Source organism: Aquila chrysaetos, chromosome 25 (assembly GCF_900496995.4).
Source record: "Aquila chrysaetos chrysaetos chromosome 25, bAquChr1.4, whole genome shotgun sequence".
NCBI classification, from domain to species: domain Eukaryota; kingdom Metazoa; phylum Chordata; class Aves; order Accipitriformes; family Accipitridae; genus Aquila; species Aquila chrysaetos.
The window spans coordinates 12371592-12398885 of NC_044028.1; the positions used below are offsets into that span (position 1 = coordinate 12371592).

Consider the following 27294-nt stretch of genomic DNA (forward strand, 5'->3'; position numbering starts at 1 on the left):
TCAGGAGATGCTGCCCACTTATCAGCAGAGACTAGCCCTTCCTCTTGTCCTCTGAAACCAACTTACAGATTGTTTTAAATTTATTTTGTAAAGTATGTGTGTTTTCAAGGTAGAGCTCTGAAGAGGTTTTGGCCAAATCTGTCAATACTTTTATTTCCTGGCTGAATTGGAGGAGTAAAAAAAAAAAAAAAAAAACCAAACCAAAAAAATTACCAACCCAATAATTGCAGTTCTGATTTATTTGCAAGTTATTGAATAAGACACAACATGCCTAACCGCATGCATTTACCTATCATGATGATGTGCAAAACTGAGTCCACCTTCAGAAAATGCAGGGTTTTTTAATGTTAGCACTGACGTAAACATGGCAGTAAATTCAGGTGAACATAGTATTAAAATAAATTGTTCAAGAAGGTGTATCAGTGTAATTCTTATAGCATTAATTACATTCGCATTTTCCCATAAATCTGTAAGTACAAAAGTATATACAACATAGAACAAATAGCCACGTTCTTATTAAGGATCCCATCCAGCCCTGTATTCTGTCTCTGTCCCAACCCCCCAGAAGAACACTCTGGAAAAACAAACAAAAACCCCAGTGACCATAAAAGGATGTTTAGAAAAAAATAAGATCAGATTGAGGAGATACAAATATCCTTCCTCTTTCTGCTCCCAGTACTTTCTGTCTCAAACTGTTTTCAGGTCACAGGATTTCCTGAGCATGATGAGGGTTCCTCTGCTGAGTAACACTCAGTATATTTCTATTCCAAGTCGTTTGAACTTCCGGCAAAGTTTAGCTTCCACGTATTTTGTCAACAAGTCACTGTGATTTATGTTTGGTTTTTGTGGGTTTTTTAAAATTTTATTTTACTTCTTAAGCATGTTAACTTTAGATGTTTTAAAATAACAAAACAGATTTGTATTTAATACCTTTAACAGATTTTAGCTTATACAGATGGTTTCTAAAAATTCAGGAGTATGTCTCTTAATTAGCCTCCTCCTTTCAGTTATTACTTAATCACGCATAGATATTCCAGATCTGGAGATCTAGAAGGAAAAAACCTGTTTTAGTCTGGTGTGAGAATTTAATGAAATGATGAATAGTAAATATAAAATTAAATGTATTGCTGTTTGCATTTCAGCAATAAACTTGATGATCTGGTATTTTGTGTGTATGTACAAAAGCGCCGGTTTTACTTGGGCCTATTTTTGGACTGGAAATACCAGCACAAGATATTTCTATTTGATCAAATAATTATTTTTAATGTGTTTGATATTATCTCTTCTGTCTTAATTATTGTATACTCTTATTTTATAATGCATAGAATAATATTTCTCTGTCTAAATTGAAAAGAAGGATACAGTCGATATCTTGCCGCAATTTAGAGAACATGGTCCAGGCTCAGAGTATTGTAGCTGAAGGTAGTTGAGGGCTTTAGAGCTTATTTTAAATTTTTACCAGTGGCCAACTGCTTGTTAAATATCTTAAAACTAAGGAGAAAGTTGAATGAAGAGGAAGGTGGGCACTGGTAAACAAAAGGTGGCTGGCCATATTGGCATGGGAATAGCAGAGTCTTTAAAGGTCTAAAGCAAAAGGAGAATTACAGGGAAAGTAATTAAAAATGAAAATAATAAATGTGGAATTAAGTGGAGCCTTCAAGATAAGGGCCAAATACTTCAATGCTATCTAGAAAGTGAAAAATGGTGAGAGGATTTATGATTTACCGGGTGCGTGGTTAGATTACAAGGGTAGAATTGAATAGGGGTAGAAGCAAGATTAGAGAGTAGTGTGGCAAGTGAAAAGAAGACTAGTGAGCAAAGCAAAAAACCTGTGAAATTTTGTCTTGTTTTCACATCAGTGGTGGTTACTCAAGAGTTGATACCAAACTGTCAAAAATTAATGATGTGAAACCAGGTTTGAATTTGTATTTTCTCTGTAAGTTCTTCTGAATTCCAAAGTAAAAACTGCCAAAATCACATATTTGTGAAACTGAAATAACTTTGTTATGTATCAATTTCATTTCAGAGAACTTCATAAAAAATTTCAGTATTCTCTACAGTCCCTTGAAAAGGCATCTTGTTGATGACCCTTCAGTCCATTTTCATGAACAGCATGTAATCACTGAAGTGACTACTAATACCTTTCATGATACCGTGTTTTTGAGTGAAAAGGTATACCTCATTACTGAAAAAGTTTCTTGCAAATAATTGCTCAGACTTTTGAGGAGGGGGTCTTACCCTTTTTTTACATTGATATGCTTTCTTATTTGTAACATAAAATATGTTATTTTGTAACAATTCAGAAGTATTTTTTTAAAAAAAAAAAAAAAGGCAATGTGCAATAGTGGGATCTTAAGTAAATCTGCAAAAGATCTTCTTCTGGTGTTAAAATAATCAAAAAGTCAGTGCAACTGATTCCCTGACAGGTTTCTGCCACAGTTCAAGGTTTGTTGGGGTTTTGGGGATTGTTTTGGGGGTTTTTCGGGGGGAGGAGGTGTGGGGTTTTTCCTGTGTTTTGAAATATAGAAAAAAAAAGTGTCCTTGACTTGATTTTTTTCCTTTTCCTTTCTTCCACTGTAGCAGGGGCACTTGCTAAATACATAAGGTTTGAGGTAACATTTGAAGAATATTCTGATTTCTGTGTCCCATACCTCAAAGGAAATAAACATACCACAACTTTTTTTCTATATATTACTTTTTTTTAAAACTTGCTTTAAAAAAAGTTAAAAATTATTGCAAAGTAGGCATAATAGGAAAAAAAAATAATTAGAAGTTTTTAAACCTAAGGCATTATTTGAAAGCACATGGCAAAACCCCCAAAACTCTCACAGGTGAAAGCTTTCGATTTGCATGCCATGAAATTGCTTTACATAAGATGTTATTCTGAACAGTAGTTAAATTACTTTGATATCTTAAAAATCTGATAGTAAGGATTAATATCTGTTGTCTTTCAGGTTTGCAGTGAATGTACACATCTCCAGTAATTGGTTTCCAGCAGCCTTAACTCCTGTTATGCTAGTCAGAGGCAAAAAGCCTCTAGACATCATCTTCCACCCCCCTGACAATATGAAGTATACAGTCACTGTCTAAAGTTTGGTGCTTTTTCAGTTAAGAGGAATGATCCGAAACCAAATGATCTAAATGATCCTCTTCATTTTGTCTTTTTCTATATGGAAAGAGAATTCCCCAAGAGTTTTTTTGTGTTAACTCAGTAGACAGAGGGTGTCAGTAAATAACTTAGAATAAAGTTTATTAACATTAGGATATAGTTTCCTTTCATGTTTTAAGGGTTCCAGGTTTTAGATGTTGTGAAGACTAGTTCTCCTTTTCTGCAGATTAACTACAATAGATAATCAAACTCTTCTCCATTTCATTTTCCAGAATGTCTTGCTGCTCTATTATGCACAGTGGTGTGGATTCTGTGCTTCTCTTAATCACGTCTTTATTCAACTTGCTCGGCTTTTGCCTCCAGATAATTTCACTGTGGCAAGGTAAAAAAGATTCTAATTTAATCTCTCTAGAATAATTTAAGTTCATGGAGGTCATCAGCCTAGAAAATAATTACTTTTTTTCGCTCTACAATCTTGCAATAGTAGACGTGAATGTCATCTGCTTCATTTCTCTTTGAATGCATTATTTTGTTTTCCTCTGTATAAATTTGGTGGTTTTCAGTCTCACTGCAGTAGTTACACAGTTTAGTTAAAATGAATTTTTAAACAGTGCAATTAATCTTGAAGCTTCCTAATTTCAGGAAGTGAATCAATAAAACGGCAGCAGAAAATAATTTTTACCCCCCTCTCATAATTTGTAGCAAATAATTACATCCTCTAGTACTGTGTTTGAGATAGGTGAAATACACATTGCGGGTTAACCCTTGTGGACAGCTAAGCACCACACAGCTGCTCGCTCGCTTCCCCCCTCCATCCCCAATGGGACGGGGGAAGAGGAAAGGAAGAATAAAACCAAGAAAACTTGGAGGTCAAGATAAAACAAAACAAAATTGTTTAATAATTGAAGGATAAGTGGAAGGAGAGAGAAAAAAGCAGAACAAGTGATGCAAAGGCAGTCACTCACCACCTTCTGTGGGTAGATGGATGCCCAGACTGTTCCCAAGTAAAAGATGGCTAACCGCCCTAAAACACCCTCTTTTCCCTCTTATTGCTGAGCGTGACGTTAGATGGTATGGAATAGCTCTTTGGTTAGTTCAGGTCATCTGCCTGGTTATGTCCCCAGCTCCCAGTGTATCCACTGTGGGGTCAGAGTGAGAAACAGAGAAGGCCTTGATGCTGTGGAAGGGCTGTTCAGCAATGACCAAAGCACTCCTATGTTATCAATGCTATTTTCATCACAAATCTAAAATGTAGCACCATACAAGCTACTATAAAGAAAATTAATTCTATCCCAGCCAGAACCAGTTTACATATATTTCATGTATTTGGTAATACATCAATACTTAAAACATCTGCTCTGATTGCATCCTTGTTTCATTCTGACTGAACTTAAGGCAGGAGGCAGCATGAGATGTATAGGAAAAAAATTCAGTTAAAAATCTGGAGTTATCACTCCAGATTTATAATTGTGGTTTTATTCCCACAGATGTAATGCTACTCTCAAATCTACACCCATTCTCTTTCCTGACTTTGAAGTTCTCACATTTGCTCCGTTATTTTTATTGCAGTATTACCGATGTGATCACCTATGTTTTTTTCTATAATAAAAGTGTTGTAATTAATAAGAATTTTATTTGTAATCAAAGAAAACCTAAAAATGCAGACAAAAACATAACAAGCAATTGAATGAGTTTTTCAGTCACAAAATCTTGTGTTCCTTTCTATGGACAGCTTTAGAAAAAATTGTGCCTTTAAGAATGTGCTTGTCCTTGGAAGACACGAAGTAATTTAATCCCAAAACTACTTGAGGGGAAGATATTCTTAGAGCTGTACTTGAGGAACAAATTAATGAATAGAAAAAACTTCAGTCTCACATTGAAAGTGTGAGGCAGGCTGTTTGTTTCAGAGGAGGAAAGTGTGTACATAATGAGTGTGCGATTTAATTGCTGAGTGAGAGCAGTTGGAATACTGTAAGTATTTTTCTAGCAAAAAAACCCCCATAGATATTTGTTAAACTGAGATTCATCATCTTGAATATTGATAATTAATTCTGCTTACTCATATGCACAACATATTTTTGACATAACACATTTAGATTTACTTTCACAGATACTTGCATTTCCTTCTTCCCAATTCCTCAAGTGGTGTTTTACAAGAAAAAACAGATTGTTCATCTGCCTGTTCTTTTCATCAGTGTGTCTTTTCTTAACAGAATTGATACCACTCGAAATGACCTTCCATGGGAATTTATGACAGACCATCTCCCAACCATTTTATTTTTTCCTCATCAGAGGTAATGTAATTCTTTTCCCTGTGGGTTTCTAACTTTCATTTTACTAAGTTATAATAATTATCTGGTTACATGTCTTAGTAGAGAAAAAAGCCAAACAGTAATTCATTTCCGTATATGCATTCTCACTTTATGCATATTCTAATTTTAAAAACCCAACAACAACAAAACAACAAAAAAACCCCCAACAGACTTGGATAGCTGATGGTATGCCGATAGTGAATGTTCTGTCCAAAGGTCATTATTTAATTGTTTGTAAGTCTTTATGAACAGCAGCATTACTAACCTTATTCTTCAGTAATTTTCCTTATTATTTGGTTGTATTTAAAATTATTATTTTGCAATGGCCCAAATAAATTAATGAGTGCCTACAGGAGGGGAAAAAGGGGGAGAAATTATGTAGATGGTGGCGCAATGTAGATCTAGTGCAGCTTGTATCTAATCGCTTCTAATTGGATAAACTAAGAGACATCTCAAAGAGTATTATAATGGATTCTTGCAGTAAAATGCAAGGATTTGCTTGCTATGTTTTTAATGAAGAAAAATTAAAAAATAAGCACAGATGAAGAGTAAGTAATCCAGCCCAAGCTTAGTCTTAAGAGGAAAAAAAACTTAACAATCTTGACATTACAGAGGGAGAGGAGATAGACTCTCACATGGGTTTAAAGTAAAACAATTGTCTTAACAACAACAACAAAAAAAAAAACAAAAAAAAAAAAACCCAAAACCAAAAAAACAAAAACAAAAGGCAATCTGATTACTAAAGGAGGGCTTATGCATCCTTTGGAAATATTACAGTGGTCCTAATCTGTGTATTCTTACTTCTCCCTCACTCCTCTGTGGTAGAATGAATGTAACGTAATCAGAGGGACTTCGGGATGTGTGTTGCTCAAACTGAATTTCTTTCAGGTTGTGTTTCTCTCACTGTTCTGATGTTTGGTTTTTAGGGGGAATTTATGTGTGTCTAGCTGTACGTGTATTGTGGATATCAGATTCTTTGGCAATCTGCATAAACCATGGAAGTATTTCATCAGCTAAGAACTAGTCTAACAGCGGCAAAGAGAATGACTTGAAATACTTCTGGCCTTCATAAGCTCTCTAAAGGAGATGATAATATCGAAAGCAAAGTCTCTGAATTTACATAGTGTAGGAATGGCATTATATATAGAGATAGCTCATATCTTGTCCAGATTTAATAAAAATAAGGGTTAAATTTTCCTCTGTTTTGTATTTCATTTATATGTCAGCTGTGTTCCCTTTTGTTTTGGAAGAAGTTTAATATTAAAAGAAATTTCAATGTGTAAAATGTAGGCTAAATAAATGGCGTTTTCATTCCTGATAAAATCAGAATATAGAATTATTTTCTTTCTCCTGTTTTTGTAATATCATTAGTCTTGTTTGGTGACATCATTATGTTGCCATAAAAGAATATGAAGCAGAAAAACCCCAAACAACCATTATGAATGTTATGATAAAGTAGAAAGAGAATATGGGATGGAGTGAAAAAAAGTATTTGAAGAAGCAGAAGTATGACACAGTAAGAAAATGAACTTAAAATGAAAACATTATCAAAATTGTTTGGAAATTGTATAAAAGTTTTATTGGAAGATTGTCGTGTTGCATGGCTAGAAAAACTGGAAAACCTATTACAAGTACTTCAGGGGTTTTATTGAGCTGTTGTACTGCAATGTTTCTTAAACATAAGATTTTAACAAAAAATTTTATGTATTTTTTTTTTAAACTATGAATATTTCAAATGGTGTGATAGTGTCTTCAAGTGAAAGCCATGCTTGAAAGTAAAGTTATTTCGTGTAAGAACTTCCTGTGTAAACTAACACTGTGGTTATTGAAATACCTTTTTTCTTTCTTAAAACAACACTTACTACTTCACTATTTCACTTGGGCATAAATACACTTTTTTCAAAGTTCTAAAAAATTTTTTGTTGAAATAGTGCAGATACTTTGTCATTAGTATCCTTAATGCTATTGAATAATTTTTTTTAGCAGTAGTTTTAAAAAAATAAAATTACACAGCATTGTTTTTACAGATACTATAGAATTACATCATGGGAGCTTGTGTATATTGCCAAAATGTTTTGGGTTTCAGTCAGATTCAGTAACAAGTGCTGGACTTTTCACAGGAGAAAAGTAGCAGCAGATTTGTTGGCATTCTAGAAGCCTTGCATTGTTTCTTTAAAACAGAAAACATGAAACTTTAGTAGCAGTTTAACACCTACAAAGGAAGATATCCAAAGGAGATTAGCAGTAAAACAAGGTGTACGTGCTGTTGAAGTGAAACTATATACAGCAAGCAAGACCTCAGAGAAAGAGCCAAGATATCAGAGTGTAGGACAGGGAAGTGTAGTTTCAAGGAGACAACTAGCATTGAGAATAATTTCTGGGATGATGAAAGCAAGCTGAGTTGGAGGAAGGGAATTGATTCATGAGTGGGTGAACACAAAAAAGCAAGACAAAGGAGGGTAGGGTAGAGAAAGGCACAAAAGATGGGTCAGGAAAAAAAGGATTTAAGTTTGGGATGTAAAAGGGCAGGAGAGTACATTTAGGACTGGGATGGGACCTGGAATGGCATACAAGGGTCCTGAATCCTACTATTCCTCTGCAGCAGGCAGAAATTCTGAAATCCAGTGTCAAACCTGTGTGTCATTTCTGCTTTGTACCAGGACACACAGTGCAGGTGCATCCAGCCTCTCATAGGCTGAGGAACAAGAAAGAAACATTAGATCTAAGAGAGCCACAAGCTTTTGAAAGTGCTCAATTTATTGTTTCAGATATGTTTTTGGTGTTACATGTATGCCCTACGCATTAGACTTGATTGACCTAGGGTTTAGTTTTCTTTTTTTAGAAGATTAATACTCAATCTTACACAATTACAGTTTTTACAGAAAGGAAATTAAAACAAGCACTATAATAAATACCTGCCTCTCTGCAACGTAAAATAAAAAGGTTGATTTCCACGCTTCTCCCTCAAGAATTCTATCATCAGGAAATGGTAATTCAGACTATTGGTACTGTGCAGTGTTACCTACCACAAAAACTTTAAACCTGTAAATTAAGTCTCGCAATTCTAAATTCATGTTTTAATTCAGTACGGAAATAGTTACATTTGTATCAGTTCTGAGTCACCCCAACTTCTAACTCATAATCTCCCCTACTTTGTGCAGTAAGCCTTGCAAATCAGCCTCAGGTCAGGCTTCCTCTGCCATATTCCTCCAGCTCAGTCCCAGTCCCTCTCTGTCCCCTAGGGTAATTGAGAAGGAACTCAGCTGGAGTAGTTTGAAGGTGTGTACCTGTCTACGTAAAGGCAGTGTTACCCTCATCCACTGCTTAGCAAAAGCTGCAGTCTTTAGTGCCAGTGCCCCAATCCAGTTAACCTGTCAAGTTCTGCAGATTCCACTGGGTCTCTCTTCTGCACGTTTTCCAGCATTCAGACTCTTTACCTCTCATTTGCACAGTCCATTAGTTCTGGCTGGCCTGAGTGGCTACAAGCAGAGGACCTGCTTGTTTAAAGATGAGTAGTCTCAGTTTTAGTTGTGATGAGCCACATGTGTTTCATGAGGTGCTGTTGACAATTGAGACAAGAAGTAGTAGTAGTAGTATGCTGTTGTCTTCTACTCTGCTAGGTCAAGAGGCATAAGCTGGAGATCTACTAGATCTAACCATATTAACCACCATTGGAATACTAATGTGATTAATTTTAGGGCTGGAAAAAGTTAGAAACTGATTTCCAAATATTGTTGAGGCTACAGTTTTAAGACCACTGTTCTAGTTAATGAGCCCCAACATACTATTTGGAAACTTGAGTCAAGTGACCTTCCCTCCCACTTTTGAGTAAGGATCTAGTTTGCCAAACCATGCCTCCTAGGGGACAGAGTGAGTGTCATGTATAACATGATGAAAAGGGTTTTCTTGAATTATTTTAAAGCATAGCTCAAGCAGGTTTTAGAGCAGTAAAACAAGTTACATTAAGTGAAGCTTCCTCTAATACTTACCATTTTCCCTGTTACTATAAAGTCTGGTGTTCCCTATTTCTTTTCATATACTCATTTTGCCTTAGTCTGTTTTATAAAGCAGCTCTAGACTGTCTCTGGAGTGACAGACTTAATAGTTTTAGTAAGATTGTTTTTGTAATGTTCCAATTGGTTTCATAAAGGTACCTTACCTCTAGTCATTGTTTTCTCTCCTGCTTTTCCTCTCCAGTGTGTTTTATATTTTGCTGCATGTAGGTAATCAAGAAAATTAGGTTTTGATGGTATTTGTAGTATCGTTAGCACTACTAGAGTCATCATATATTAATTTTTGATATAAAGGTGCCTCATATTAAGCTTTCTGTGCAGCTCCTTATGCATTTGCCTTGAGACAATTTTTGCAAATTAACTCTGTTCTCAGCTTCTTTCCACCACATGCTGTTAATGTTTTGCTTTTTGTTTTAAATAGCCTTTTAGCTTTCTGATACATACCGTGGTTTTGATCAATAAGAATAGATGATGACGTAGTAAAATATTACCACTGTGTAATGCGTCAGTTTTGTCTTAGTGTAGACTATTTATTGCCTAAATCATGTCATGATTCATTAAACTTGGATGTGAGCTGACTGTCAGCTGAGAAACTGCTGCTGATAATTACAAGAGTTAACTTGGTTGATCACCAGAAGTCTGCAGGGAAAGAAAAATCATGTTGCTTACACTTCCAAAAATAGCTTAATTTTGATGAACAGGAGCCTCATCTGCCTGAACTTCTTGAATTATTGATAAAATATGGTATCTGTCTTCTACCTAAAATACAGTAAGTAGTTCTCGGTAGCATATAGGATATAAACATGAGTTGGATGTCACAGAAAGCTTTTTTGAGGCAACTGTAATTGGTAACTGAATAACTCCTCTGTTCCAGATGCATAGTGTAAGCTATTCAGAAACATAATGTCACACGTGGGGACACAGGAGTTGTCTGTCCGTGGTGTGTGTTGTACAGGAGCAGCAGTGGTAAACTTAGCTTTTCTTCTCTGCTTTGATGGTTCCCTAATGAAAGGGAGAATATGCTTCTGACTGGCAAAGGCTAAAGACAATACAAAATGATAAACTATTAGCTAGCTTCCCAGTTAAACATACTGAAGTATAAGTAGCTCTACTGCAATAGTCAGGAGGCAGCAAACTCATGTTCATGTTATACTGGAACATGCTGAGTGAAAGGTTGAAGATGTAACTGGTTCAGAAAGAAGGTTAAGAGTTAGTTTCTGTCTAGTCCTCAGAGGACAGTTTAGCCTCCTATGTTTTATGATAGAAGTATGCATATGGTCCAAAAAAGGCAATAACTTTAACATTTGACACAGCTGGTGGTTGTGGGTATCTTTTGGTGGTTAGTAGTCTTGAAGAAATCTGGTACTTCAAGCAGCTTGGACTCTTTGTCAGGTTAAGAGTAACAGTTTATGCTGTTGCAGACAGACAGCAGTGGGCCCACCTCTTCATATGCTGGGCTTAGTATTCACAGCCTTATAATGAGCTTCAGGAAAAAAAAAAAAAAAAAAAAATGTTGTTTGGTTTGCTTCCTTGATCACCTCAGTGGCATAAAGACAAAGTAAGAGGAACAAGTAAAAAGATTCAGGTTTTTGACAACAAAAGGGCCTTGCTTCTGATGAAAGTGACTGCTTACTGTTTAAAAGCAAACTGTACTTTTGTGCTCCTTGCAATACCCTTCTGATGCTGGAACACATTAAGCTGCTTCTTCCAGGATGAAGGATGAACACATGTAGGCTCCAAATAGTCATTTACCACCAGACAGCTTTATACATCTGGACTTAACTTCTAACAATGTATGTAGAATTAGGAACACTTAAATGCTCTCCTTCAGTTTATTAACAGATGTTAGTATCAGCATGCTCTGATCACACCTGCCCAACAGTAATGCTACCATATGTACTTCAAGCTCATAACCCATAACTGGGATACTTTATTTAAGAGTAAAATTTGTTTCCTGAAATTTGACAGAAAATTTTGCTCTTGGACAAATACCATCCAGTGCAGAGATGCTTACAGCACCTAGACTGGAATACAGGTAAAAGGGTTCATCAAAAGAAAATGCCATGTGCTTTATTACATGAGTTCAGGTTTCTCTTAGCTGCTATATTAACCATTTTTAATAAAAAACTCAAGATATCACATTGGAGTTGAACAGCAGATGCTTAGATAAAATTATCATTGCTTACCTCTCTGAATGTTTTAACTTGTTCTGTCTTTCTAGGAAGGAACAAAGTGTGAAGTTCCCTGAAGACTTTTCAGTTAATCTTCCTAATCTCCTTAAATTTATTTTACATCACTCAAGTCTTTCTTCATCAGAGCCCTGTACCAAAGAATGCCTACATAAAGAGACAGTTCTACAGCAAGGACACATCTCCCACTTAGAGAGGGAAATTCAGAAGTTAAGATCAGAAATCACTGCACTTCATCAGGCCCATGACCAGCTTGAAGCACAGCTTTCTGAAGCTAGGAGAGAGGAACATAGACTACAGCAGCAAAAACACACACTGGAAAAGCAGCACAAGACTCTGCAGCTCCACAGTGAGCAGTTACAGGCCACATATGACCAGAAGAATCAAGAATTATTAGAAATGGCTGAAAAGCTTCAAGAATTAGCTGATGCATCAGAAAACCTCCTTAAAGAGAATACTTTACTGAGAATCTTGGTGGCATCAAGGGAAGGAAAGCTACAGAGCAAAGATGAAATTAAAGAACCCCTTCAGTCAGAGCAAACACTTTCTGAAGATAATGATGCATCAGTTTCAACAGCTACTGCCACATTAGAGGAAAAAAGGATTGATAATATTGATACCATAGAGACAGAGCACAATAGTGGAAACAGGACAGAATGATTGCTTACACAAAGTCAAATGATGCAGTATTGGGTAGGTATTTATGCAAATTTTATTGAAATTCATTGTAAATAAAGACTTCTTCCCCCACATGATCTAAAAAAAGAAAAATCAAATGGAATATTTTTGTATACTTGAACAACTTAGTAGATACCCACATCTAAAGAGAAGAGGAGAATGGAAAACACTTTCTGCACTTTACTATTGCACTAACTTGCAAACACCTATCCATTTAACTTAAAGATGCTGATTTTTAGGGGCAACAGTGTGAAGCACCTCTGACTAAGGACCAGTTATTTTTTACTGGCTTTCTCTTACAGCTGCTAGAAGAGAAATCAGACCTTGGATTTATACTTTTCCACAATTTCTGAAGTTTGCCCTTTACACTGCATTCTCTTTGCTGAATTAAAATAGAGATACTTCATCTGTGTAATCAGTAAACTTGAATGGACAAAGTCATCTTGCTACAACTATTCTGTTCTAGAACTTCACCACTTTGTATCACTTTTGTATACCAGTTGTCTGACTGTCTTGAAACCTGCAAGAGCCATGTGTGAACTGTTCTCTACTAGAAACTAAAGAAAGTCTTACTGAACTAATCCTTTTCTCCTTGATTTGCAAAAGGTCTAGAATGCAGCAGTTTTAAGTGTATGGGTCTGGGTATACATGCAAGTCTCATGAGACTAGTATCTTAAAAGCATGTACCAGTGTAATTATAGCCCTCTATCAGCTGTACCCCATATTGTACTCAAGAGGCAACAGCAGGAGCTTTTTCCTACTGAGAGCATTAGTTTTGCTTCAAATTACAGCCTTCAGTTAAAAAAAAAAAAAAAAGCAAATGTTGAACTAAAATGCAAGTCAACATTTACTGTAGAAGAAACAGACAAGACTTTTTGCCTAGGCCATTATTGTCTTGCATATAGTGTACAATTCTCAAGCACACTTGCTAGACCTATATTACTTAGTTATTCCATATATACAGGTACAAGAAGCAAGTCTAATGCTTCCTATAGAGCTGAAGAACTTGGACTTCATTATTTGTAACTTACCTCAGGGCAAAGACTTACAGTAGCTTTTTTTTTTTTCCCTCCTAGGCAATTAAGTGCTTAAAAATTTCAGTAGGCAAAGGAAGCTATGTATAAAGTAATAGAAAACAGGTCAGTGGCCTCAAAGCATGTATGCCTACCCTAAGAGTTTTAGAATATGTAAGCTGCCATTGGTGGCTCAGTGTTGTTCCTTCTCCTCCCCTTTCTGCCCCATCTCCTCCCCCTAAACCTTTGAGGTCCAGCACTCCCTGTTTAACACATCTTTTTACAGTTCCTATAGCTGAACTATAGCACAGAGCAGGAAACAGAAGGGATGTCCTTTTTGGAAGGACTTTGCCATTGCTAGCTAAAAACTTTTACAAACTGACTAGCAATCTCCCTTCCCCATATCAACATTTGTTTTTGTAGGAAAGACTAAAACTTATCTTGTAGTAGTACAGTTAAATCAAGAGAGTTATCTACAAGATACATTAACTGAATTCTGTAGTTGACTGTTTGACTGTAGACTAAAATGCCTTTTTACAACAGGCTGTTAACATATACCCTAACTGCTAAGTACACAAACAGGGGTTCTAGGAAAAATTCATATTAGTTGCTCTTATGCCAGTTTTAGTAAGTAACCACTTCTGCAGTTTCAGCATGCAGACCTACAGAAGAGAAGAGCCTGCTCTACTGCCATTTCAAACTCCTGGAAACCTTCTGGACCACCCCTGAGGGTTCAGTATCCATCATTAGTTCCCAGGTTGGAATCCATCAAAATGGCAGTTTCCTTGCAGTAGCTACATAGTTAGAGAACTCAGTTGTAGCAGCCAAAAGCTTAACCTACCAAGCTGCAACTAAAGGAAATCGATTCCTTTCTAGTAGCTCCTGTGTTTCCTCCCTCAACATGTTACTGAAGGCTTATACATTCTTTGCAAAGAAAGCATTCTGTATCAGTCCAATAAACTGTTCAGAGTAGGAGTTTTGAATTTATGGCTGCACACTCAAGTTAGTAGCAAAGCAAGCTTTAACTGCAGATCTGGTTCTGAAGGTCTGGAATCCCATCTACAGTTGTGGTTCAGGAGTCCCCTTGTGTGGTATGTACAGTTGCATCGTATTATTCCCATATGCTGGGGAACACAAAGCAAAAAGCTTCTGGCAGCCTATTTACAGTTCACAGTTGTAAATAGTTCACATTACAGTAGTAGCTCCATCAAAATAGGCTCAGCTAAACATTCAAGTAACAAAAACTCTAGTAGTCTCTTCACACCAATATATCCCTGTGTCCATTGCCGGCAATGGACATTATGCCAGGTGAGTCAGCTCCTGTCATAGAGGAATTAGGATACACAGCTGATGCAAAGTGCAACTTCTCAGTGCATGCAGTTGCAAAAAAAGCTTATTTAATCCTCATCAGAGTGTTTTCTGATGAGTAGTATGCATGTGACCAGGTTCTTCACAGTATAGGGATTCTTCTGCTGGTTACACACATCATAAGCAGAGTCCATATACATGTGTTGCTCCAAGTTAGCTATGTACTTCTGTGCCATTTGGAGTTAGCTTAGCTTTCCTCTCTACACAAGGTCCTTTAGCAGAGTACTGCACCAGAAGAAAGGGCTCTTTGGTTTCTCCTTCACCCACAATGCTTTCCTCATCTTCAGACTGGCTGATCCTTTGCAGACGCAGGTAACACCAGCAGCCCAGTATCAAGGCACCAAGAGCCGCAATAGCAATCAAAATAACAATAACAGTCACCACTCCAGTGGTGGGGCTATGATCCATAATAGACATGGTCAATATTTCAGATTGTCCCACTTCTTTAAGGAGATTCTTCTGTCCTCACTATCAGGCTTGCTGCATCTTCAAACTCCTGCAGTGCAAAAAATAGACACTTAATGAAGTTGTGCAGTTCTACCATATTCAGCAACATTGTATTCATGGTTGGTATCCTTCACGATGGCACATGACCCTCTTGCATTCGGTGCTTTGAGCTTCTCGCACTCCTACAGTTCTTACTCATTTTAAGCTATTTCTTCAAACTGCCTTTGAAGATGCAGGTTTCTACATCAAACTAAAGCAAATGAAAGCTAAACTTACTTCAACTCTTGACGTGCTTGTCAAGATAGCACATGGTCAGCCTGCTAAGTTAACAATTTTAATAGGAAACAGAAGATGAGTCAAGACACAAACACATAGTAGACTATATGGAAGTTACATAGTTTAGTATAGAGAAATTTAAGACTATTTAATGCAAATGCTAAATCATGGGTGAGCTCTCAAATCCACAAGGTAGCAATTCAGCTACCTTTAGTTTTCCTAAAGGAATCCTACAGAAACGGTACATTTGAGAGTCGGAAGTCTGGCCTTTTTAAAAGTTTTAATTTACAAACATCCTTCCTACATACTAACAGTTCCAGGATTGGTAAGCTAACTGCTACACTAATGCATTACTATAAGCCTGTCCATAACACTGGTCTGTTTAGAAAGGTTGACTACATGGTAATTAATTGGTTGTCCATTGAGCTGATAAAACAACAGATGTTGCTTTATATGCATTTTTCATAAGCAGCAGGTAGAGCTAGATTTATTGAAGACTAACATAACACAAAGGGAAGATCATTATTTTAACGTGCTGCTCCTCTTACTGGCTTTAAAACCACAAGAGCAAGGTAGCATGTTAGGACTGCAGCTGAAATTGGAACAGAGGCAGCAGGCAGGAAAATGGGCAAGAGGAGCTGCTGCAAGACTTCCTTAGTCTGCTGCAGAGTTTTGGCAGGATGAAAAATATAGACTGTCTTTTGCTACTTGTACTTCCAAATTCACAACACTATTTAAGGGGTCATGTGAGCCTTGCCTTAAATTTCAAAGTTATTGTTTACAAAGCTGGTAGCTTTACATTCCTCCACTTCAACTCGGACATAAGACAAAGTCTTCCCTTCCTACTACCCTAGCTCTTTAACAAGACAGAAACTCATGGAAGACTTTAGTAGAGACCAGAGCCAGTCCTACCCAGGAACCCTGTACTGCTGTAGGAATCAGGTTAGGGCTCAATACTACAGTTTCAGGTACAACAGATAGAGTCTGTAGTGGTTCTAAGGTCACCTGCAAGTGCAGAACAATGTGTGCATTTCAGCTGCCATGTAGCCACTGACTGGCAATGTATTAACAGGAATATCTTCTGGCTGCTGTAAGGGCAAGTCTATCGAGGGCCACATACCATTCCAGGAGAGGCTCTTCCTCACCATCCTTGTTGCAGTCTCTCAGCTGCAACAGCATCTTCATACAAACCCCTCGGGAGAAGTCAGTCTTAAATGACCTTGAGCCAGAAGCATTAGCTTATTGTGTTAACCACTGCACTTGAATTCTCATCAGCATTTCAACATGAAAGAGTCAAGGCAGTTACAGTGCAGTATCTTCACCAACAGAACTCAAGTTAGAGACTAAGTTTATTCCCTAACATCTCATGGAATGGCAGACACATGCACACTGCCACATAGCCATTTCAGCAAGGACACATCCACTAAAGAGAAGTTCAACATCAGTGTCACTAGGGTCCAGTGTCACATAACTAACTTGCACACTGGCTACATTTCCAGCCCTGTAAACTACAGCAACCAATAGCTTGTAGTGTACCAACCAAGTCCTGCAGACCCAAGTTTTGCCCCAGTAAGGAAAACAAACCAAATGACACCACACACCGTCAGCAGAGATGTGTACAATTTTTGTCATGATCATCTTGGTTCTACAATGCTTATTCAACACAGGTTGATCAGCTGAGGGTGATTAAGAGTGACTTTCATGTAATTCATTTTCCTCAGGGCATGTCTGAACTGCAGCACTGTTTGATCTAGCCACAACAGTACAGCATCAGCATAAAAGATGGTTTACCTTGCCTCTCATGCAGGCACTGCATGTCCACATTAAGCCCTCTTCTGCAGCTTGCACAATTGCTAGCAGCAGTGACAACCTTCTAGCACTGTTTCTCTACAGCAGTCTGGTGCTCCACATAACCTTACATTAGAATTAAACAGTGCAATGGTCTCAGTTTGATCTGGAAAACACAGGCAGGTCTGCAAGTTCCTGTTTGAGGGAGAAACGGGGCTCTTTAAGGGTGCAGAGTCTATCTTGAGACAAGGCTTTCTCTCATCAGGTTACACACTGGGCTCTTGCCATTCCCATTTCTTCTGGGATCCTGAGGAGTACAGCTGGACCAGGAAGTCCACTGTTTGGGAAGGTGCTTTTTTGGAACAAAGCATGCACAGGAGCAGTTCAGAGGAGTTATGAGAGGTAGGCATTTATTGCTGTCCTTGTGGGAAGAGCTGTATAGTACTTTCTTATTTACTGTTCTTGGCCACTTCTGTTTAGCACCACAATTACTGCTTAATAACACTGCTACTGCTTGCTTGAAGTTGTGAAGCAATTTAACCCCTACATCCACCTTTTGGAAAAATCCTGATGTTAAACTACACAAAGATCAGACCCAAGTCTCCATCAGTCTTATTTCTCAGCAGACACTGGGAAGAACCTTGCGGGCCCACATGCACTCCGTGAGTGGGTGACTTCAGTCACTGGCAACTCCCACACAGCTGATGCTTCTCGAATATATGAAGTTGTACAGCAGATGCCAGTCAGGAGCATAAGTAGAGAGTTTCAAGGTGCAGAGCTGGCCAGGAAGAACACGCTGATTACTTTGGGTACAATAACTTTGTTTCTTTATCCTCTGCTCTAGCACATCAACTCAGCTTAGTCATGACAGCTCCTTCTAGAATAAATTCACATGAATCCTTTACAAAAGGACAGATTTAACAGCTGGGAGATCATCTTTTCTTGAAGTCTTGCTCTTAAGTTTACACACAATGAAGAATATTATGAGACTCATCCTTCCAGTCTAAGGGGTCATTTGTATATATTATCACCAACTAACTAGAACAGCTCTTAAGACAACTGAGATGTTAACAGTAGTAGATATAAACAGACCAGAAAGTTGTAGGACCTGTCCTTGAGGCAGGATGTTTTACATGAATGCTCACTCTGTTTACACTAGAAAGTTCTAGCCGAATTAAGCTCTCCTGCATCTCAAGTGATTTGGCTTTGATATGGCAAGGTAGAAAGTGTTAGAGATGGAGAACTAGGACCTCCAGGATGCACAAGACAAATTTGGACTGGAAGTTGTTTAATAAGGGTAAATCAGAGTATAACACAGCAACCTACAGATTCTTCTTAAAGATCTTTCTTGGCCAAATCCATAGGTTTTTACCTTTAAAATTCTGAATGCTTTTTTATTTGATTAAAAATTCAAAGGATCTGCATCAGTTTGATCTCTGGGACAGAGATCTCACATTAATACTGTCAAGATAATCAGTTTGCATCAAGAAACCCTTTCTAGCTTCTATTTGGAAAGCTGCTCGCATCTTTGTGCCATACCATAGTTAATGCAAAGAGTTGTAGGAGAAAACAAGCCTACATATCTTTGGAAAGATTATTCCACAGACATTCCCCTTCTAGGGAAAGGACAACTAGACAGAATTCAAGGTCACTTTCTCAAAGCACTTCAACTCCACTTCTCAATGAGATAAATGTAAAGTGTAGAAGTCATTCCTTCTGCAGGCATATCCTCTTCTCACTCAAGGAGTCTGGAGCCAGCACCCTATATAAAGTCAGGTATTAAGCATCTGTACAAATTTACAGTGGCACAACCAGCTAGTTAATGGTGCATGATAGTAACTGGGACGGTAGCACTGTTACTTTATTAGCTTTAGATAGTTTTGTTTCAAACACCTGCAGTGTTCTGGCACCAAAAGCTACAGTGTTGTTGCTAACTCATGCTGCTATTTTTCTGGCTTTAGGTCACTGTATATCTAGAGCTAAAGCTCTCGTGCAGCCTTAATTCTGTCCTTTGCACAGTATATTTGCATGTTATAACTATATTAGTAAGAACTACCAGAGAGGCCTTTGGTTTCTGCATTGTTTTCTAGACACAGAACTCCAACCTCACTACTCTTTCCACCAGCAACTGATTGAAATAAAGATTTAGCTGTCTTCACAGTCCACTTCTTGATGGGAGAAATACTGCATTCTGTAGATCCCCTTAAATTGATCTAAATGAGATTACAACTAGCTTTCAGACTCACTTTTCCCTTAAAGCATACCTGAGCTAAAAAAAGCCCATGAGCATACCAGGAGCAGCACTGACTTACTTTATCACTTTTACTGCAAGATATCAAAAGCTGTAAATTCCTGATCTTCAAAGGGATTGCTAACACCATCCATATATACTTGGTGGCACTTCTAGTGCTCTGTCCCTTCCCACCACGCTTGCTATCAAAGCAAGCATCTAAGCATATTTACTCATTAGCAAGATTAGTCAGATTTACCGGTGGGAACTGCAAATAGCCTGTCTCAGTTCTTACAGCAATCAAGCAGTGAAAACATCAGCTATAAACTAGTTTTCCATAAACAACAGCTTCTTTTCTTTTTTGCCCAATACCAGCTTCTACGCAGAACTTCATTTTTTTAAATTGTTTTTGGCTTGTTTGGTTTTGGGTTTTTTTTTTTTTCTTTTATCCAATTCAGAAGCTGTAAGTAAAGGACAAACAAAAAGGCAGTTTAAATTGCAGAAGGCTGCTAGGGGACAAATTCAATGCAAGGCTGGCATTAGTTTCTAAACCAAGTTTTTAATGATTATAGGTATTCTGCTGCTAAGCTCACTATTGTTAATGCCTGCAGGCATGTTTCTGAAAAGAAATACTGCTACTATAGATGCCAAAGCTGTATGCTGTATGAAGAGGCTTAAAAGCAAATCTACTATAGTTCACCCAAATATACCAAAGTCCTCAAGCAGTTATGTTCAAGGTGCAAGTGTTAAGTCTTTAGGCTTTGGTTTTTTGGGTTTGGGGGTGAAGGTAGGATGTGTACCTTCTATTACAGTATTTCACCTAAAGTAAGTTGAATGGGGCAGGGCAAAGGAAATGAGAATAAAACTACCAGAGGACTTCAGTTTAAAAATAAAGATTTAGTACTGACTGCTTAGTTAAAAAGCCTCCATGTTAAGACCTTTAAAAGGCAAAGTAACAGCAGCTTGTACTACATGCTACTAACTGAGAAAAAAGCTTTTTCCTGTATGTGCCAGTAAGATTACTTTTGAGGAATGCTGCATACTCTTCACAAGAGCATCCTTATTGCCAATGGAAGATGAGGGGAAAACCGTCTGGGGAAAATCAGAGCTGTAATTCTACCATTGGCACACAAGTGCATACAGCACCCACACTACCCAGCCATAGAGAATTAGGCCTTTACAATACAGGAGTGCTCAGGCTTCACCATTTCCAAAAAAAGTAGGATCACTGTTAATTAACTCCAGTTAATGCCACCTCTTTCTGATAAAGCCAAATTATCTTGCACAAACTGGGGCTTGGCCAGAGGCTATTTTAGAAGCAGGGAGGTGTTTAGTAGAAGCCTTCAATGCAAACCTCCTCCTCCCAACCCTTATTATACTTGTGATAAGGAACAGAAGAGCAGGGAAGGCAACTAAAAAAGGCCCTTCTGTGGCTAATTAGTTAGGGACAGTCTTCCAACAACTTGGCATTCAAGCAACTGTTAGAAACACAAGAACGAAAACCAACACTGAACAGCATTGACTGGAACAGCAGTTAGTTTCTGCATGACGTAGTAGTACCTTACGCTTAATCAGGAATCACTTTGAGCTTTACATCAAGCTAAATCACACAGAATTTATTATTTTACAGAAGACAGTAAGATGAAGAGAAGGGAGCAGCAGTCTAGGAAGTTTCCCAGACACAGTGACACAAATTCAAGAATAGGCAGACCTTCTCAGTAGAACAGCAAGTAGAATAGGTTTACACTGTAACTGCCCATCAGGCAAGTCAGCCAGTTTATGGAGAACTAGAATCAGGTTTCTAGCATTAAGAGCATGTTTGCTTCAGAGGCAATCGCGTGGCTGGCAAAGCATTTGTCACACTCTAGATTTGTATTTCTCAGCGTCACATCTACATGAAGCTCTAATGAGAGGTCTGTCCTGATAAGATAACAAGGTCACTTCTGACATTCCGGTATCAGAAGTAAAATGCTGTGTATATCCTGTGGCATAGCTTAATTCTTGATACATTAGAAAAATTGCTGAGATGGCAACATTAAGTTTGCTGATAAAAAAACCTTTTTCTATTTACACATTCAAGGTAGTTCTCCAGATGTATGGTTTGGGGTTTTTTAATGGCTTGGTCTAACAGCAGCTAGATAGCACCCATACATTTCTGATATTCAAGCAGATTTTATACTCAGCTCAAATCTTCAGCCTCCAAGTACCCCAGAAGTCTATCACATACCTGTACCGGGTAGCTCAAGAGCTCGGGCTAGGAATCCTCTACTCAGTTTCCAAATCACCTTATTAGAAAAGTGAAGGTCACACTGGTTTTGGATCTTGTCTGGCAAGTCTTCCTCCTCGCTCCTCCCCTGTGGAGAGGGATCACATTGGTCTCTAGACGCTCCGCATCCCGAGTCCCTTCTGCTCTTGGCTTTCCAGAGTTACGTAACCATGCCCAACCCTGAGCTTCTGGCACAGGCAGTCAGGGAAAGAAGACCCGATACTGTTTCGCCTACCTGCTAGTCAAGGCAAGAGCCTTACGAGTTGTTCCGAGTTCTTTAGGTCTATCAAAAGCAACATCTACTGACAGACGTCTACACCTGCATTCACGTCAGGAAGAGCGCGAGACAGCACGGTACGCTGCGGACGCTCAGAGGAAGGAACGAGAGTCGTTCTGAACAACTCCCGTTACCGTGAGCTCCCGGGACTGTCGACGTAGCGGTCAGTTCGGACTTAACGCCGCAGCACGTCCCTACCTCCCGCCGCTAAGCTCGGCGGCGCCGAGCCGCTGCGGCCGAGAGGAGCCCCGCTGGCAGCGGGCGCGGCCGGCGCCCACCCCGAGCTGCCGCCCACAAGCCGCGAGGCATCGCCTCGTGCCCGCAGCACGGCGGCGGCAACCGCGCCGCGAGAAGGGCGCCGCGCCCCCGGGCGGGCCGCTCGGCTGGACGGGGCAGGGCCGCCTCCCGGGCCGGGCCCCGCCGGGGGAGCCCCGAGCCGCCCTCCCCGGGGCCCGCGCGAGGCCTGCGGGGCGGCCCAGCGCCGCTCGGGAGCGAGGCAAGGGCCGGCGCGGAGCCCGCCGCCGCCCGGGCGCCGAGCCCTCCCGCCGGGCCGCCGCAGACACAAAGAGCGGCGGCGCCGCCGCCGCCGCGGCGCCCGGGAAGGGGCGGCCCCGGCCCGGGGTGCGGCGGCGGGAAGGCACGGGCGGCCCCTCCGCTGCTCCCGAGGCTCCGGCCGCCGCCCCAGCGCGGGACCCTCCCCGAGGCGCGGCCCCCGCCGCGGCTCACGGCACGGCCCGAGCCCCCCACGCGAGCACTCGGGCCCCCCGCACGGCGCCCAGCCGAACCGCCTCCTGCCGGGATCCATCCGGCCGCAACCCACCCCCCCACGCCAGGCGCTCACCGTCCGTCGCGGCCCCGCCGCGCCCCGTCCCGCGGCGCACCCACCGACGCCACCGCGGGAGCGACGGCTCCTTTCCCCGCCCGCGCCGCCTTATATCGGGGGCCGGGCGGCGCCGCGCGGCGGCCAATCGGCGCCCGGCGCGCAGGGCCCGGCCAGCAACAGCTGACGGGCGGGGCGGCGGCGGCGGCGGCGGCTCGGCCCTCCCCTCCTTCCCCTCTCCTCCGCTCCGCTCCCGTTCCCTGGCCTCGGCGGCGGCGGCGGGCGGCAGGCCCGCCTCGCCCCGTGAGGGCTTGGCGGGTCTCGGGGAGCGGGGCCGGGGGGCCCGAGGAAGGCGCAGCTGAGGTCAAGGGCTCCCCTGAGGGGGCGCGCCCCTTCCCGCCGCCGCCCTCGGCCGCCTCAGCGCTGCCCGGCGGCGAGGCGAGGGCGTGAGGGAGCCGCGGCCGGGCGGGAGGAAGCCGCCCGCGCTGGGCAGCCCCGCAGCCACCCCCGCGGAGGGACTGAGGGCGCCAGACGTCTCTGTCCCGGCCCCGGCGCTCCCCTCGGCTACCGCCTGCACCCCGCAAGAGGCCCTTTCTCGACTCTCCGTGCAGCAGTATGGCAACGGTGCCGTTACCGCCAAGGCCACCTCAGAGCCGCCGCGGTGCTTGGTGAGCGCTGACAGCCACCCGCCGGCCCAGGCTCGGTGCAGACAGCGTGACAGGCCTCCCTGACTCTAAGGTCGTCTGTCTCAAACGTCTGGTATGATCTCATTCCCAGTAATGTCCACTGTATTTAGTAATTCACCCCGCGGTGGTGCAGTAACTATGTAAACGCATTAGGAAGTTGCCCAATACAGGGTTTTGTCACCCTTCCGCTGAAGTTGGTCCTTACTGATGCCAGAGAGTGAAAAGGTGACGGAGTACTGCAGCTCCTCTGACGGGGTATAGCTGCTGGTAAAACAGATCCCAACTTGTTTGAGGTTCATGTAAAGTCTTAATTCTGGCAAAAGGAGTTTTGAGGGAATAGACTCTGACAGAAGATCAAGTTCAGAAGGTACCATGACTTATATAAACACCTGTTTTACAATATAGATGCTGGTTTATATCATTGTCGTGGTTTAACCCCAGCAGGCAACTAAGCCCCACACAGCCACTCGCTCACTATCCCACCCCAGTGGGATGGGGGAGAGAATCAGAAGAGTAAAAGTGAGAAAACTCATGGGTTGAGATAAAGACAGTTTAATAGGTAAAGCAAAAGCCACGTCTACAAGCAAAGCAAACCAAGGAATTCATTCCCCACTTCCCATGGGCAGGCAGGTGTTCAGCCATCTCCAGGAAAGCAGGGCTCCATCACACCTAACGGTTACTTGGGAAGACAAACGCCATCACTCTGAACGTCCCCCCCTTCCTTCTTCTTCCCCAGCTGTATATGCTGAGCATGACGTCATACGGTCTGGAATATCCCTTGGGTCAGTTGGGGTCAGCTGTCCCGGCTGTGTCCCCTCCCAACTCCTTGTGCCCCCCCAGCCTCCTCGCTGGTGGGGTGGGGTGAGAAGCAGAAAAGGCCTTGGCTCTGTGTGAGCACTGCTCAGCAATAGCTAAAACATCCCTGTGTTATCAACACTGTTTCCAGCACAAATCCAAAACATAGCCCCATACTAACTACCATGAAGAAAATTAACTCTACCCCAGCCAAAACCAGCACAATCACGCACACTTTTCTAGGGAGTAAAAGTAATTTTTCCTTGCATTAACGCAGTGTCCACCATGAGCATGTGAAAATCCTAAGTGCATTGTCCCTTTCCATTCTCATTCAGTTAAAAGCTAAATGTGGCCCAGTACCCAGATGGATGCCTCACCTCCCCTGATCGCTCTTGAAGATGTCCAGACATGAGCCATCTTTTGCCTGGAAGCTGTACAGCCCTGCTCACACGTTTTGGTGTCTCAGGAGGCCTTCCTGAGTTGACAGGTAACTCTGGACTGCTCCTGAATTGTATCTAGCCAGTTTGCAGCATTACCAGAGAAGCTGTCTCATAGTACAGACTGCCCTAAGCACACCATCTTGTAGTTTTGTTTAATCAAAAATGCATGGTGGCATGAAATACCTGAGATACCACAGCCAATTAAGAACATTTTAGAAAAGTCATTGTTTAATGCAAAATGAATGTTTTATTTAAGCTTTGGATCTAATGAGTGTAGCACAACATCAGTTTCTATTGTCTTTATGCATCAGCCACCATAGAAGAGATGATAAAGTACTACTGAACACATCCTTAAATGTTCAGAATCTTTTTGGAAGGAAGTAGAAGACCAAGCACTGAGACTGAGTTATTTTCACTCTTAGTAACTAATGGTCTGGATTGTCTGACAAAGCAATATTGGCCATGGCAGTAACTTATCTTTCTGTCAAGTGAGCAGATGCAGAGGTAGCCTTTGGGCAAGTACTTTAATAAGACATCTAAATCCCATTTAAATATTTGAATCTCTATGGAGATGCCTGTTTTACTTACGTAACCATGGATATAGACTCCACTGTATATGAGTGTCCTAATCCACTTCAGTGAGAAGGGTCATGCCCTTCTGCACAAAAAGCGTGAACGCAATTATGACAGAGCTGACTGGTAAAAGCCATCCAGTAATAGCACAGCCTTAAGAGAAGACCAGCAATCTCTTTGGGCATAATTTGAAAACTTTTTGCCTTTGAGAAACTTTTCACAGTGATTTTGTAACTCATATTTAGTAAATTGCACAGAGAACAAAGCGGGTTCATTCACATCAGTTTCTTATCTTTGCAAATGGGCTGCCTGATCTGCACAGTCTTAGAGCATGGGAAGTTTCCAGTCTGCTGTGGACAAAGTACAGGGCTGTTAATCCTTCAGAATTGCTTAAAAGCTTCTCTTACTTTGCCACCTTCACCTGTCCCCGGTTAATGCTCAAGGCCTATAGCAGGGGCAAGACTCTAGTGACCTCTGATCCTCAGAGTTGGGGAGCGGAAAGAACCCACTTCATACTTTACCAGGAGCTTGTGAAGAATACTGGCAGATTCAGTTAAAGCAATCAAGTAACATGGTCCTCAGCTGTGCTAGGGATGAAAAATTGAGTTTCCTCTCATTTATTTACTATTGCTCCTTAGCTGTGCACAAGTAATGTACAACTGTGAACATACAACATGCTAGTATAGGAGATAGTTTTCTCTTCCTAGAAAAAAAGAATTATAAGTTTATCAATAAGATTTTTTCCCCAATATTCATAACTTATATAAACAGTTTTAACAATTTTCTGAATTTTATACCATCATTTAAAGCATAGCCTCTTGCTTTGATGTTTTCATGTCACAGCACTCAACATTTTAAACCATTACATATGCTTATTGACTTCACCGGGAATTATCTGCAGAAGAATTCGGGGGTCAGTTGTAATCATTGTCACAGTCATCTGGATCTCTGCTGGAGCTACTCTGACCGCTAGCATAGTTTCCAGCAATGTTGACTTTAAGCGTTACTAATTATAGAGATTCCTTGGTTTCTCTTCAGGGACTATACCATTGTCAGAGAAATTCATGATCAGATTAAGATTTGCCTGTATTTTATGTTGTTTCCATTTGTTTCCATTGTTGCAAGTTCACATCACACTCTCCTTGTCTTTCAACAGCTTTCAGATAGATGATGTGGCTATTTTAAATGTACCTCTTTTTGGAGTTTCCTTCTGTCAGTTACACCCTGTGTCCTCTAAGTATATTCTTTGTATATCCATTGACTTCAAATTTTGAATGGTTACTGTCAATATTTGTTCCTTTATTTAGGGGCATATGTTGCTTCTGAAATGGTAACTAGTAAAATAAAACATGTGCTTCCTCCATTCCCACTTGGAAAGACAACACATATGCAAGAGATACATATTACACCTATAATACCTGTTCAATTTTCTGTTGTTTTATAGAACTCCTTGCTGCAAAATGTGTTCAATAATCATCTTTGCACCCTAGAAAGTGTATTGGGGAAACAGACTGGTCCCCAAAGAACATTTTCTTATGTGTGTTTTAACTGTTCCTTAGAAATAGCTGTTTTGGAAGTCTATAGAGGGATTGTTAAAGAGGACAAAATGCCACTATCTCTATTCAAGGTGGTATAAGTAACAACTTTCACCTTTACTTACAGGTCCACTGAAGAGCACATATCACAGAGAAATGGGGACCAAGCTGAATCTCTCCAGCAGCTTGGGCAGGTAAGTTTTATCTTTTCTTATTTCAACTGAAAGAAGGGCATGAGAAATTAGTAATCTGGCTCTGTGCATGAAGAGGAATGAAGTATATAAAGAGTCTGTCCAGGTCAAAGTTTAATTTTTAAAAGTTTTATAAAACCCTCAGGGTAACACTAAAGCAAGACTTGCTTCCTCTACCAGGGTGTGCTGTACATGCCCTAGAAGCTTTTGTTGCATTCTGCTGTGGAACCCTACCAGTCTCCCATAGCCTTGTACTTAAGAAAGCATCTGGTGTTTTTTCAACTCAGT

At 40.7% G+C, this 27294-nt stretch overlaps 2 protein-coding genes and 2 long non-coding RNA genes across 13 annotated transcripts in view; 2 read left to right on the forward strand and 2 right to left on the reverse strand.

Annotated features, from left to right (window-relative positions):
- TXNDC11 (thioredoxin domain containing 11) overlaps positions 1-12980 on the forward strand; it is a 34860-nt gene extending 21880 nt beyond the window's left edge. For all 6 annotated transcript variants that reach the window (XM_041120257.1, XM_030002173.2, XM_041120258.1 and 3 more), the window contains 4 exons: positions 2027-2172; positions 3382-3491; positions 5323-5403; positions 11656-12980. In XM_041120257.1, the coding sequence (XP_040976191.1) occupies positions 2027-2172; positions 3382-3491; positions 5323-5403; positions 11656-12283 (965 nt within the window). In that variant the 3' untranslated portion in view covers positions 12284-12980. The remainder of the gene's footprint in view (positions 1-2026; positions 2173-3381; positions 3492-5322; positions 5404-11655) is intronic.
- Positions 8161-11684, reverse strand: LOC121232621. Its single transcript, XR_005931451.1, has 2 exons — positions 11621-11684; positions 8161-10193 (listed from the first exon to the last, which is right to left on the reverse strand). It is a non-coding gene; the product is annotated as an uncharacterized LOC121232621 (long non-coding RNA).
- On the reverse strand, positions 12318-22933 carry SNN (stannin). 5 transcript variants are annotated; one of them, XM_041120262.1, is made up of 4 exons: positions 22808-22933; positions 21651-21777; positions 17197-17971; positions 12318-15178 (listed from the first exon to the last, which is right to left on the reverse strand). In XM_041120262.1, the coding sequence occupies exon 4, from the start codon at positions 15097-15099 to the stop codon at positions 14836-14838; it is 264 nt and encodes an 87-aa protein (XP_040976196.1). In that variant the 5' UTR covers positions 15100-15178; positions 17197-17971; positions 21651-21777; positions 22808-22933; the 3' UTR covers positions 12318-14835. The 5 variants fall into 5 exon arrangements, 4 of the variants coding, with proteins under 4 accessions (XP_040976196.1, XP_029858037.1, XP_029858038.1 ...); XR_005931450.1 differs by lacking the exons at positions 17197-17971; positions 22808-22933 and adding an exon at positions 21925-22373; XM_030002177.2 differs by lacking the exon at positions 17197-17971 and having other exon boundaries at positions 22808-22932.
- Positions 22934-23057: 124 nt separating this feature from the next.
- LOC115335870 lies at positions 23058-27009 on the forward strand. The gene is made up of 3 exons (XR_003921565.1): positions 23058-23454; positions 24603-24754; positions 26943-27009. It is a non-coding gene; the product is annotated as an uncharacterized LOC115335870 (long non-coding RNA).
- Positions 27010-27294: the final 285 nt, after the last annotated feature.

Excerpts from the sequence above, each read along its gene's own strand:
- SNN (XM_041120261.1), bottom strand. The coding sequence starts at position 22,771 with ATGGATCCCGGCAGGAGGCGGTTCGGCTGGGCGCCGTGCGGGGGGCCC.